The sequence below is a fragment of the Perna viridis genome, chromosome 6 (assembly GCF_037379345.1).
Source record: "Perna viridis isolate PV_CMFRI_1.1 ecotype Kerala chromosome 6, ASM3737934v1, whole genome shotgun sequence".
NCBI classification, from domain to species: domain Eukaryota; kingdom Metazoa; phylum Mollusca; class Bivalvia; order Mytilida; family Mytilidae; genus Perna; species Perna viridis.
In genome coordinates, this window is record NC_142450.1 from 29,619,217 (window position 1) to 29,631,814 (window position 12,598).

At 33.2% G+C, this 12,598-nt stretch overlaps 1 protein-coding gene across 2 annotated transcripts; it reads left to right on the forward strand.

The window, feature by feature from the left end:
* The first annotated feature begins 182 nt into the window (after nucleotides 1–182).
* On the forward strand, nucleotides 183–9,464 carry LOC148614465 (high affinity choline transporter 1-like). 2 transcript variants are annotated; one of them, XM_088588551.1, is made up of 8 exons: nucleotides 183–481; nucleotides 1,591–1,698; nucleotides 3,662–3,817; nucleotides 4,896–5,044; nucleotides 5,632–5,784; nucleotides 6,875–7,004; nucleotides 7,588–7,817; nucleotides 8,907–9,464. In XM_088588551.1, the coding sequence occupies exons 1-8, from the start codon at nucleotides 313–315 to the stop codon at nucleotides 9,381–9,383; spliced, it is 1,572 nt and encodes a 523-aa protein (XP_088444677.1). In that variant the 5' UTR covers nucleotides 183–312; the 3' UTR covers nucleotides 9,384–9,464. The 2 variants fall into 2 exon arrangements, with proteins under 2 accessions (XP_088444677.1, XP_088444678.1); XM_088588552.1 differs by lacking the exon at nucleotides 183–481 and adding an exon at nucleotides 2,092–2,152.
* Nucleotides 9,465–12,598: the final 3,134 nt, after the last annotated feature.

A 12,598-nucleotide genomic window follows, 5' to 3' on the forward strand; every position in this document is an offset into this window, starting at 1 on the left:
GTATATTGGATCACAAATGGCAGAGCATAAGTTTTTAAAGGTATGAAGCCTTTGTACCATTTTATTATGTTTGCTCCACTTATAACTTTTCTAATTATAATTTTAAAAAGTATTTTCATGTCAAGAATACTAAAGACTCTAAAACTGTAATCCGTCTGCATTGCATCAATTTCTAGGGTCATTCCATTCATTCTCATTCATATATTAAAAAGATGTTTATCCTAACTCGTCAATCGATGTATTCAAATCAGATAATGTTCAGTGTTGCGGAAAAAAACACGAAATACAACTTTTACCTTGTACTTTTAAAATATGGCTCTGTACATTCCGGGTCTCATTACAGTTATCATTTTTTATGTCATATTTCTTATTCTTGGTCTTTGTGCGGCATGGAGGACAAGGAAAAATACAAAGAACAGCGAGGATGTACTATTGGCTGGCCGCAACATTGGCATGGTTATTGGTATATTCACTATGACAGGTAGGATTATGTACAACATCAGATTATGTATAGCTGGAGGCCTTGAATGAATTGTTTACATTTAATATTTGAATAATACATGCTACTTTTGGTATTGTTTTACTTTTAAAAATAGGAGATGTAGACTTAGTTCATCAAAGTTATCATTAACGTAAATTGAAGAAATTTAAGAATCAGCTACAAATACAAAAATACCAATCGTATATATTGCAAATTTTGATATGCTGTACACATGCTTCAAGGAATAACCTCACATCAGCAGCATCACATGTAACAGTAGCTTTACAATTTAAGTCCAAACATTAATTGTGTACAAGAAGTACTCAAAACAAAAAACTATCGAACTTATTCATTGAATAAAAATGGTATATTGCTACGAAGCAATCTACTTAAAACAAAATGATGTGACTATACTTTGGATTCACGAATGACACACTAAGCATTGTCAAGCAAAAATCTACGGTACTAATTCTTAGTAGCCTCCGTTCAAACTTTATGCACATATACATTAAATGTATTTCAAACAGAAAATGTAGGCTCATTACCTCAATGAAAGGTTAATGGTTAAACCGGTTTAAAGTTCATCCTTATCATGTAATTAGAAGGGATATGTACATAGTAATATCGTCATGAGCTGGATAATGCTATGTTCTGTTACCAAAATATCGTGTTATGAACTTGACCTAGAAACTTATTTGATATCTGGAAATTTATTTTCGCCACCTTAAAAGGTGAAAGATTCCGTATACCGACAACTTTATATAGCAGTATTATTCTTTTGATCGAATTAAAGTTAATTTAAACTTGTCTCGGCGATCACCTGTATTCACCTATGATTTTTTCACACAAGAATGAATGATCAAAATATCTTTATGTTGTGCATTAAACGTAAAATAAACTTGTTTATAAAGACCATCTGTGTTATGTGACTAATTTTCTCCACTTAAGAAGGCGTCTAAAGAGTGGTTTGACTTTATAGTCAGTGGTGGTATTCAATTATAATATGTCAACTTTTAAAATGTTAATATGGTCCTTTTGTGCTTTTTTTATAATAAAGTCAGTTCTCCTCCCTTAAAAAATAAAGAAAAGGTTTCATGATAATTTTTCAGCCACTTGGGTCGAAGGTGGTTTTATCAATGGAACAGCTGAGGCACTATATGCCAGTGGTTTAGTGGGATCGCAGGCTCCAGTAGCCTATTCTGTCTGTCTAGGATTTAGTGAGTATAAACTCCAAATTGCAAACTTTTTGTTCCTTGATAATTATCACTAAAAATCATATCATGTTTTAGCTATTCACAATGCAGATATACAATGCCACTTTTTAATTAGAGAAATCAAAATAAAATGTTGTACTCTTGAAGAATCATTCTACATTATTATTTCTACCAATGGTTAAATGAAGTAAAGTATTTGTGGTTTATATAGACATTTGTAATATGTGTTGTTGTAAATGCAAAGTTTCAATGCATAAAAGTGTTCGGAATTTTCCTATCGTAATTTGTTCTCTATTTAGCACACCCTTCTGATTTGCTTATGTATTCAAAATCGCACGAATTAAATAAACGATGAAATGAACTTGATTCTGAATTTTTGGTTTTTAATTGTTTAAGGTGTAGTGCACGATGCCAATACCATTGCACCTCTTGTATTTTGGGGTGAGTCAGAATCATGGTATGTAAAGTTTCTCCCTGACTGCCGTTGGTTGTTTTTTAGTATTTTTTTCACGGTTTTTGAAGATTGATTTCTCTTTCCCGGTTTCTGTTCTGTTGGCTATAATTATCTTAACCCTTTTCAAGACTTCTTTAAACATGCTATCCTTCTATGATTTTTTTTAAATATCTTAATTATTTTAGAATAAAGTATTTTGTAGCGCTAGTTTTAGATAAACGATTAATATTGTTTTAAACTCAGTAATGTATAAATATAAGAACATTGGTACGTATAATTCATGTTCTTCGAAAATTCTCCATCTCAGGAATGCAGAAGTTAAAATAAACAAAGGATATTCTGTTTGCCTTAAACATCCTTCAACAAATTACAATATTTTTTATTGACCTCCCTATGGTACAAAACAAAGCTCCTTATTGGCAGTATTGTCAACTTTGCACAAACAAAAAATCAATTTAGATTTTAAACGAAATGCATTACCCTTCTATATATTAAATGCCTTTTCGTTCTCATGAATATTAACGTCACTACAGTCACTTGGGCTGATATAATAATCCAATTTAGTACATAGGTATACATATGAGTGTCCTCCTGGTCATGGACGATTCGGTACAACAAGTTTAATGTAATGTACTACTTGGATTATGTGATACGACCATGACAAAACTATCCATTAGAACAAATACATGTAATGAGAGGGACAAAAAAGTCCTTGACATTCACTTTTTCACGCAGGCTGATATGGATTCAATGACTAAAGAGATTAGTGATATTTAACAGGGAGTTACGCTCCTTGCTGTTATGGACTACTTTTGACAACGATTATATGAAACTCTTAAATTAACTTTGTTTCTGTCATTCTAAAGATATATGCTTAAGTTTTTTTCACAGTTGAATACGTCTCATTATACAGATGCTTAAGAGATAACTGCCACATAAACAAACTTACGATCATGTCGCAATATTTATGGATCACAGACCAGGGAATAGAAATAACATTTCAATATTGATGTAAAACACTTCATTAAATATTGTCCTACCTTCTTTGAGCAAGGCTAAGCATAAGAATTTAATTCTTAGGGAGAAATGAATTCATTTTTATGAATGCAATACAAATGACCTCTTTTGACGAGCATATGATTAAATGTTGACTTGAAGCCCTTTACTTCCTATTTAAACTTGTCTGTAACATCCTTTGACATAGATGTATGAAAGCCTCCGTGAAAGGTGTAAAAAGTTTACCATACGAAAGTAAACATATGGAAATGCAATAGATCTCCGATTGGAATATATACATCGAAATGAACGCCAAGATTTCGATTGTTTTAATAAAAAGTTCACTAAAAGGCAATAAACAAAAACGAAATCCGTAAATATATAATCTATTTTCGCTTTAAAACTGTGATGAGAACAAGAGAAGCTCCACTATATGCCGAATGTGTCAAACTAGAACTTACTATCGCCTATAGAAACTGGTTTGTAATGAATGGCTATAATATGTTTCTGTTCAAGGTGGTTTCTTCTTTGCACGGCGAATGCGGATGAATGGATACGCAACTCTTATTGATCCTTTCCAGCAAAGGTTCGGTAACCTAATGGGAGCAGTCCTATATATCCCAGCTCTACTAGGAGATATATTTGTTGTTGCTGCTGTTCTTGGAGCATTGGGTAATTAAGTTTATTACTTCAGTGTCTATATATTTTGATAATGTAAATTCAAAACCGATCTTACATTGACAATTTTCCGGAGATGTTCGGTTTGTTTTCGCTTGATAAGATAGTTCGTATCAGTTGGAATGTTAAAATACCAGGTAGTTGCCTTTCAATCAAGGTAAAGTCAACTCTATTACCCCAAGCTTACCAGTTTACTCGCTGTACAATTCATAAAATTACACTAAATTGTTCATTAACCAATCAAAATTACTTAAACAGCTCGGTAATTTGTAACAACCCTTCATTTGAAAAGGGGGAAGAAAATTTGACAGTTTTCAATATGACGTTAACATGTATAAAGTTATATAGGATTATGAATTGCGGACCCTTATAAAAACACATGAACTCATTTCTGAGTACTATGAAGGAAGTGTAGATAGACCTGGCATAGGCTTGTAAAACCCTTTTCCTACCAAGATTATATGATGACACAAGTTTCAGCCATCCGTTTCAATTACATATTTTTCTTTCGAAAAACATTGTCATAATTATGACAGGCTTTTAATGTTTCAACATTCTGCCTTACTTTTCGTAAGAGGATCGAATCGAACCATAAGCAGGCTTATTTAAACGAATATTTTCGAGTTAACTCTAACAATTGTATCATTTTAAAAAAAATCCGTTGAATCCTTTATATGACTTTTAAAGATTAATTGTTTTCTCTACACTTTGCGAATGATGGTTAAAAATAAAAAAAAAACGGAAAAGGTTATACATACATCAATGTTTATTTAATATGATATGACCAAAATATTGGTAACCCATTGGATACAAAAGGTGATAAATCGCTCTATTAAAATCATACTTTGTCTTTCAAAGTGTTAAGTAATGATACAAAAAATCGAAAAATTCATGGTAAATAAAAAAAATTTATGTAAAACTAAACAGCGAAAATGCATGTAGAATGTCAACTTGTCAGCAGAATAAATTCGATTTTCAAAATAACTTTTAAATATCAGAACAATTTTATGCATATCATATGAAAACAATATTTTACCATATTGCAGTGACAATTTCGTTCATTTGATTTTAGGTTCTACATTATCTGTGATACTCCAGGTCGACTATAATATATCAGTCATTGTTGCTGCATGTGTTGCAGTGGCCTATACATTCTTTGGTGGGCTTTATTCTGTGGCCTATACAGATGTCCTACAACTAATATTCATGTTTCTCGGTATAGTAAGTTATCAGTTGGTTGTTAAAAATAAACTTTAATCATGCGGTCCATTCATTCGTTCCAACTTTCTATTCGTATCTCTCCTCTTACTCTGCTGATTGGAATTCGATGAAATTGTCCACCTCTTATTCTGATTTTTTATCGTATTGACTTTGATTTGAATTGGAAATTTCTCAAGATAAAAGATATGGACATTCGTCAACTCACCTGAAACTAGTGAATGGAATTCAATAAAATCTGACTCGTTTTTTTTTAAAACAAGTTACCATGTTACACTTCCTATTTACACCCCCTCTGAATGACTTTAAGCATTCCCTGGTACAAAACATGGACTTTGTCATATGTTGACCAATATACGATAGTATTTTCTTTCAACACAGCTAATTGCATCAATTTGTATTTGAATCAGAAGGTTTATATAGACATGTCCTTTTACTTGATTTGCAAATCGAGGTACATCAGCCTTCCTCTTTGACGACGTTTTGATCATATGATTCATAAGGACATAAAAGCTTTGTGTACAGTTTTTCTAGAGTAGCATTGTATTCATGGTTTCCTTAAACTATGCACTGATTTCTTTTTTTTTTAGTGGTTGATTATACCTTTTGCCATCACCAATGATGCAGTCGGTGATTTGGGGACTAATCATACGGAGGTATGGGTTGGAGAACTCGACCCAACTACATCGGGTGTATACATAGACGGCTGGTTACAGATGATACTGGGTGGTATACCATGGCAGGTAATATGTTGCAAAGGGAAGACAATAAATCTGTGATTGAACCAAAACAGGAAGATTAAAGGTCTCAGCCAAGCGTGTTAAATGTTCAATTTCAAGAACAAAAATATTTTTTTAATATGTATTCCATTATTAATTAAATGCATATATACAAAAATATAAGACGAAGTTTATTTAAAAAAAAAACAAACAAAATGAAGAAGAAATATCAATATTAATTTAATGTACCTGACCATATAAAACTAGGACACTGCATATAGTACAGGTGATTTATGGTATAGAAAAATCCAACCAAATTACGAAGCTTTCTGTGGAAGAGTAATCAAGGGAACCAAGGTTATAGCGGTAATCAAAAGAATGTAATCCAGGGACAAAGACCAGACATGGAAAACAGACATACACAACAAAGAACATAAAGTAACTAAAATCATACATACAAAGTAACAAAAGTAAATGAGCAACTCGGACTCCACTAAAAACTGGGAGCATGGACCAGGTGCACCGGAAGGGTAAGCGTCCTCTGCTTTTCTAGAAACACCCGCCGAGTTGCTCATAGAAAGTCAAGTCCGGGGTAGACAAACGAGGAAAGGAAAACTATGACCCGTTGAATAAATCAGTTTTCATAGTGCTGATGGATACATTATAACGATCCACGAGTTCATGATGACGTCCATAAAACTTCTGTAGTGATGACTTCAATCTTGTAGCAACATAACCTTGTTCCAGAAGCCTGTTTGTTAGAGTTCTAGTGCGATACAAAAAGTCGGCGTAGTTTCGGCAAGCTCTGGCATAACGTATGAGTTGTAATATGAACACTCCATACGCAGGAGCCGAAGGGATGTTGCCACAGATGACAGGAAAGTGGAAAATCGTCATCTTCTTTCTCAATCTATATACAGTTCAACTCGGAACGATCGAATGATAAACTAACATTAGTTATGTGGTCTTTATCTTTCTGAATGAGACACCAGTGAATTCGTTGGGTTTTGTTACCTGCATGTATCGCCTACTGTCCCATTTTATGGACTGCTACTAAAATAAAAACATTAAATACGTTTTGAAAATGATTTATTATTATTTTTGTTTCATATAGGTATACTTCCAACGAGTGCTTGCAGCTAAATCAGCAAGAACCGCAGAGATTCTTTCATATCTTGGAGTTATTGGGTGTTTTATTGTTGTTGTTCCCTCATTTTTAGTGGGAATAATTGCGACACAAACAGGTATGTACAAATGACAAAATGCATGAAAACGTGGTTAAACTGACTTTTATACAATAAAAAATTACAGATTACAGGTTAAACTATCTTGTTATGTTTCTCTGCATCTTTTTCTTGATCAGCAGTACCTATATCTGCAATAGCATTTTCGAAAGAGTAATCAATGGAACCAAGGTTATAGCGGTAATCAAAAGAATGTAATCCAAGAAAAAAGACCAGACATGGAAAACATACATACACAACAAAGAAGATAAAGTAACTAAAATCATACGTACAAAGTAACAAAAGTAAATGAGCAACTCGGACTCCACTAAAAACTGGGAGCATGGACCAGGTGCACCGGTAGGGTAAGCATTTTCGAACATATTCTTTTTGATAAGAAATGACATATAGGATAAGATTGTATCAAGTTAGTTCACTCATCATTAAATGTTTATGTACAACTGAAATATTAAAGCTTAAATGTCTTTATTGCAGAAGTATGACTGTATGAACAGTTTAAAAAGTACGATTCAACATTTATTAACACATTTATTCACATTTTTATTCATTCTTATTCGAGACTTTTACTTCTATTGTACTTTAGATTGGAGCCGCACCTCGTATTATCCAGGAAACAATACAAATACAAGGTTGTTAGACAGTGATGTTCCAATGGTTCTACCACTAGTAATGGAACACCTTTGTCCAAAGGTCGTCGCCTTGTTCGGTCTTGGTGCAGTGGCGGCTGCTGTTATGTCATCCGTTGATTCACAGGTGTTGTCGGCCAGTGGAATGTTCGCCAGAAACGTATATAAACGGCTTTTCAGAAGGAATGTAAGTTACAATTTTCAAAAAATGGCTTAATAAGCTCAAAATTCATTTTATTGATTATGGATCTACGATCTAATAGGTTGAAAAGGGGTGTTGTCAGAGGTAACTCATTTTATCAGGTCAATTTTATATAACATTTTGGTCAATATTTTGTTTTAATATACAATTCAATTGTTTTAAGTTTAAGGTAAATCACATTGGTCAGTTAATGTGGCTGTTATGGTAATAACTCATCTACAAGGGCCGTTACATATATCGAGGCCAATATGACGGAATGGAAACATATTACAGGGTTAATATACAATTGCATACCTATTAAAACAAAATAATTACGCATCTTCACAAAATCAATGGACATCAGAGTATGACACATACTTTATGTATCTGTTCCAAGCAATACAGGTGGTTGTCGTCGTTTGTATTCGTCTATTATGGATAATTATCTGTAGAAGTTGAATTGATCTTTGCTTAGCTTTTGATGGACGACTGTCTCATTGGCAAACACATTACAAATATTTTGGTATGTGTTTGTTTGTTTGTCTGCTTGTCTTGTTAAATAATTGAGCATTGTCATAATGTCTTTTTTATCTTTGAAGTTTGAAAAGATACATATGGGCATTGAGTATTTGAAATTTTTGCAAAACATTGAGACATAATAGATTTGTTTTAATGCTCGTTTCTTTTAATCCTTGGTTTCGGTTCACTATATTTGACGACACATATGTATGACTGAGCAGTTGTCCCAACTGTACACACTTTATTGGTGTTTGTCTCGTAATGAGGTCAAGCAAAGGTCTCAAACAAGGAAGTCCATCCCGTAGAAAAAAAAATGTTTTGTATTTATAGCTGATTAAATTCATCAACACTAATTTGGAAGTACATCCATTTGCTCAAATTTTCCTTAGTTGTTAATCTTATTTCACTTTAAAAATTTCATTTCTACAAAATCACAGAAAAAAGTGTAGTGCGTGTTTCAACAAATTAGTTATAGTAATAATAATAAATAAACAGTCGGCAAAAACGTTAACCAACTATTTAAAATTTCTACCTTGACTGCCAAGCTAAAACTCTTTGAACATTGTTTTATTGCAGGCATCTGAAAAAGAACAGATATGGGTTCTTCGAATTTCTACATTAGCTTTCGGAGCCATGACAACAGCTATGTCAATATATGTCAAGTCTATATACGCTTTATGGGTACTGTGCTCCGACTTAGTCTACGTCATATTGTTTCCTCAGTTGACATGTGCTGTATATTTTGAAAGTACAAACGGTTACGGATCTTTTATGGCATTTGTAGTCGCAGTACTTTTACGGCTTGCAGGAGGGGAGAATACTCTTGGATTGGACCCTGTCATACGGTACCCGTGGCATTACGTTGATGACACGGGAAAAGTCATTCAATTGTTTCCACACAAAACTATGACAATGTTGATTTCGCTGACATGCTTACTCGTCTGTTCATGGGTGACAAATTACATATTCGAACATGATTTTTTCGGGTTAGATAAACATAAACGTTCCAAGACGTATGAGGTATCAAGACCTGTCACTTCGACAGACTTATAGAAACATAATTGGGAGATGATAGCAAAATAATGTAGTTTTAGGCTATGTACAATTTCTATTTTATTAAAGAATTGAAGAAGGTTTACTTTTCACCATTCCTGGCAATATAAGAATAAAGATTTTTCATGTCAATCGTCGTAAAAACATTATGTTTTGGGTCAGATATTGAAACATCATTAAGAAATTAATGTAAGTTTCTGTTTGAAACTTTTACCATATCGTATATGATAAAAAATGATTATAAGTACTTGTATATTGCCTATTTCAAGATAAAATAATTTACTTTCCGCTTGAATTCGCGAGATTATAACAGCACTGATAGAGCAATGAAGAACGAAAAACCAAATTCCGAGCGGAAATCAGAAGAATATATATTCTAAGATAAAGAAGAGACGTAGACACACATAATGAACAGGAAATAACAAAAATCTGGTTGGGTATGCGTTCTCTACTTTTCTACACCCCCCCCCCCCCCCAGTTGGGACGAGTTGATCCCAAAATGTCACGTATAGGATAGACTAAAGGGAAAAGGAAATTTATGTCACGATGAAATAATTGGTTCTCATGGTCCAGATGGATATACCATCACAATCTATGAGTTCATGATGACCACAAACCTTCTGTGGTGATGACTTTCGTCTTGTAGCAACATAACCCTGTTCCAGAAGCCTTATCGTAAGAAGTATAACATGGTAGGTAATTTCCGCATAGTATCAGCAAGCTGCAAGCTCTGGCATTTCATATGAGTTATGGTATGAAATCTCCTTACGCAGGTGCTCAATTGATGTTGCCACAGATGAAAGGAAATGAGAAGAAGTCATCTCGTTAGTCGTATGGTTTGGTCATGAGTTTTTGTGTTTCCTTACCATCGATATCGATCTCTAAGTGAAGATCAAGATATTTGACTGTGAAGTGTCATTTCATTGCTATTTAGAATAATGCACTAAAACATATGTCTTTGAGCTTGTTTTTCAATTCAGTTTTTTTTGACACGACCATAAATCTATTAAAAAGAATACCAAAAAAAAGATATTGCAAGAGTAATCAAGGGAACCAAGGTTATAGCGGTAATCAAAAGAATGTAATCCAGGGACAAAGACCAGACATGGAAAACAGACATACACAACAAAGAATATAAAGTAACTAAAATCATATATACAAAGTAACAGAAGCAAATGAGCAACTCGGACTTTATTAAAAACTGGGAGCATGGACCAGGTGCACCGGTAGGGTAAGTGTCCTCTGCTAAACTAGAAACACCCACCGAGTTGCTCATAAAAAGTCAAGCCCGGGGTAGACAAACGAGGAAAAGAAAAATATGACCCGTTGAATAAATCAGTTTTCATGGTGCAGATGGATACACTGCAATAAATTATCAGGATTTTACAGCATTAATTGTTGCATGCAAAATAAACTTGTATACATTGAACTTGTATTTGTTATAAATGGAGTGAAATCTAACATGACTCTGTATCATTTTGAATTTTCTCATAGATAGATGTCTTAGCTGTCAGTACGTAGTGTCATTATAGAAAACAACAATTTTGATGACAAAAAACGTTTAATGCAACCTTTTCTTCTTTACACATTGCTCTTGTCACAACCCGCCTTTCATATCTTTAGGAGAAATCAGCACAATACAATGATATTTTTTGTAAGTGTATGGCTAAATTTTAACGACTTACATATAGCTTATATTGGAAAACTTCATCAAGATTAAGTCTTATCTACGATTGTGTCGTTTATGAACAATTTAATCAAACTATATTTTGTTTCAGAAACGTGATTTAATACAGCTCTTTTTTGATTTACATCAGGTCGAGTTTCGGAGATAATTTCTTTTCTACCCTTTACTTTTATTTTAATCTAGCTAGAATGATTATGAGTATGTTACACTTTTCTTAGATAACTGTACCTAAAATTCTGTTAAGTTGTATATTGGAACAAGTATATGAAAATAATTGTTCAAAGACGACCCTTCCAGTGACGACTGACTAACCAGTGGGAAGTAAGTTTCACAAAAACAAAATATTCACTTTACAATGAACGCATATAATGCTAATCAACAAACGAAACGATACAAAGTTAAATTTTTCATTTTTTTTTTCAATTTACAGCTACTTTAGCCATTTATTTCTGTAGGGACCAAATCGCATCTGTTGATTTGTTTTGTAAAAAAATATTTCGGATCGGCTAAATAAAAATCCGGAATGTTACTTTCTCGTCTGATCATCGTTTTCGACATAAATCTTTAACATGTCGTTAAATATTAATTCTTATATGACCTGCTTTAACGGTTTTAAGACCACATGAGTGGTAAAACAGTGATATACATTCAACCAACGTTATAGACATCCACGGTACTAACAAAATTACTGAACTGATAAACTCTACACAATAGTCAAAAGCATAGTAGAAAGGATAGTCCGTATCACAAATGACAATACCTATGTAAAACCGAAAAGTTGGAAATCACCGCAATGGATCTAAATTGGTACAGGCATTTCCGATGAAAATTGTGGGTGAACTTGGTTTTATAGCGCGCTAAACCTCCAGCTTCCCTTACGGTTGATTATTTACGGTATATTTCAATATAAACGGGTAGCATAAATTGTCACCGTTAAAAAGTGGAAAAACCTGTAGACAAAACAGTAAAGAAGATGCAAACAATGAATGAGTGAAAATAAAATGAATTTAATATAAGTAAAAGAAGACGGTAATTTCAAATTAAGTCGTAAACTTTGTGTGGAGGACACGGCAAGTGAAGATGAAAATGATAAGATACAATCAAAAAAATATAAAATGAAAATCCATTATCTTTAATCTGTTCGTAAGGAAAATAATATTTCCCAATAAGATATGGACATGGACATAATTTCTGTGTAGGCAGCAGAAGACATGTATTTTAATAACCTTTGCTCCAAGCAAGGCAACGATGGCGCATCAAAAAAATCAGAATAGTGGTGAGTGACTCTGGCATATCCAACCAACTGAGAAATATAAATACTTTATGCAGAGTAAGCTATTATATTTAAGACAAATGTACATTTTTTAATGAAGTTTCATTTGTGATATATGTTTTTGTAAGGAGAAAACTAGTCGTCAAATGAATTCTAAGTGGAGGTCATGAAATGATGCGGAGGAAATTTTGTTAGTTGTCTCTTAAATGTCCAGTTCTGATGAATAAAAACAGAAGCCATTCTCAAAATTTAAAA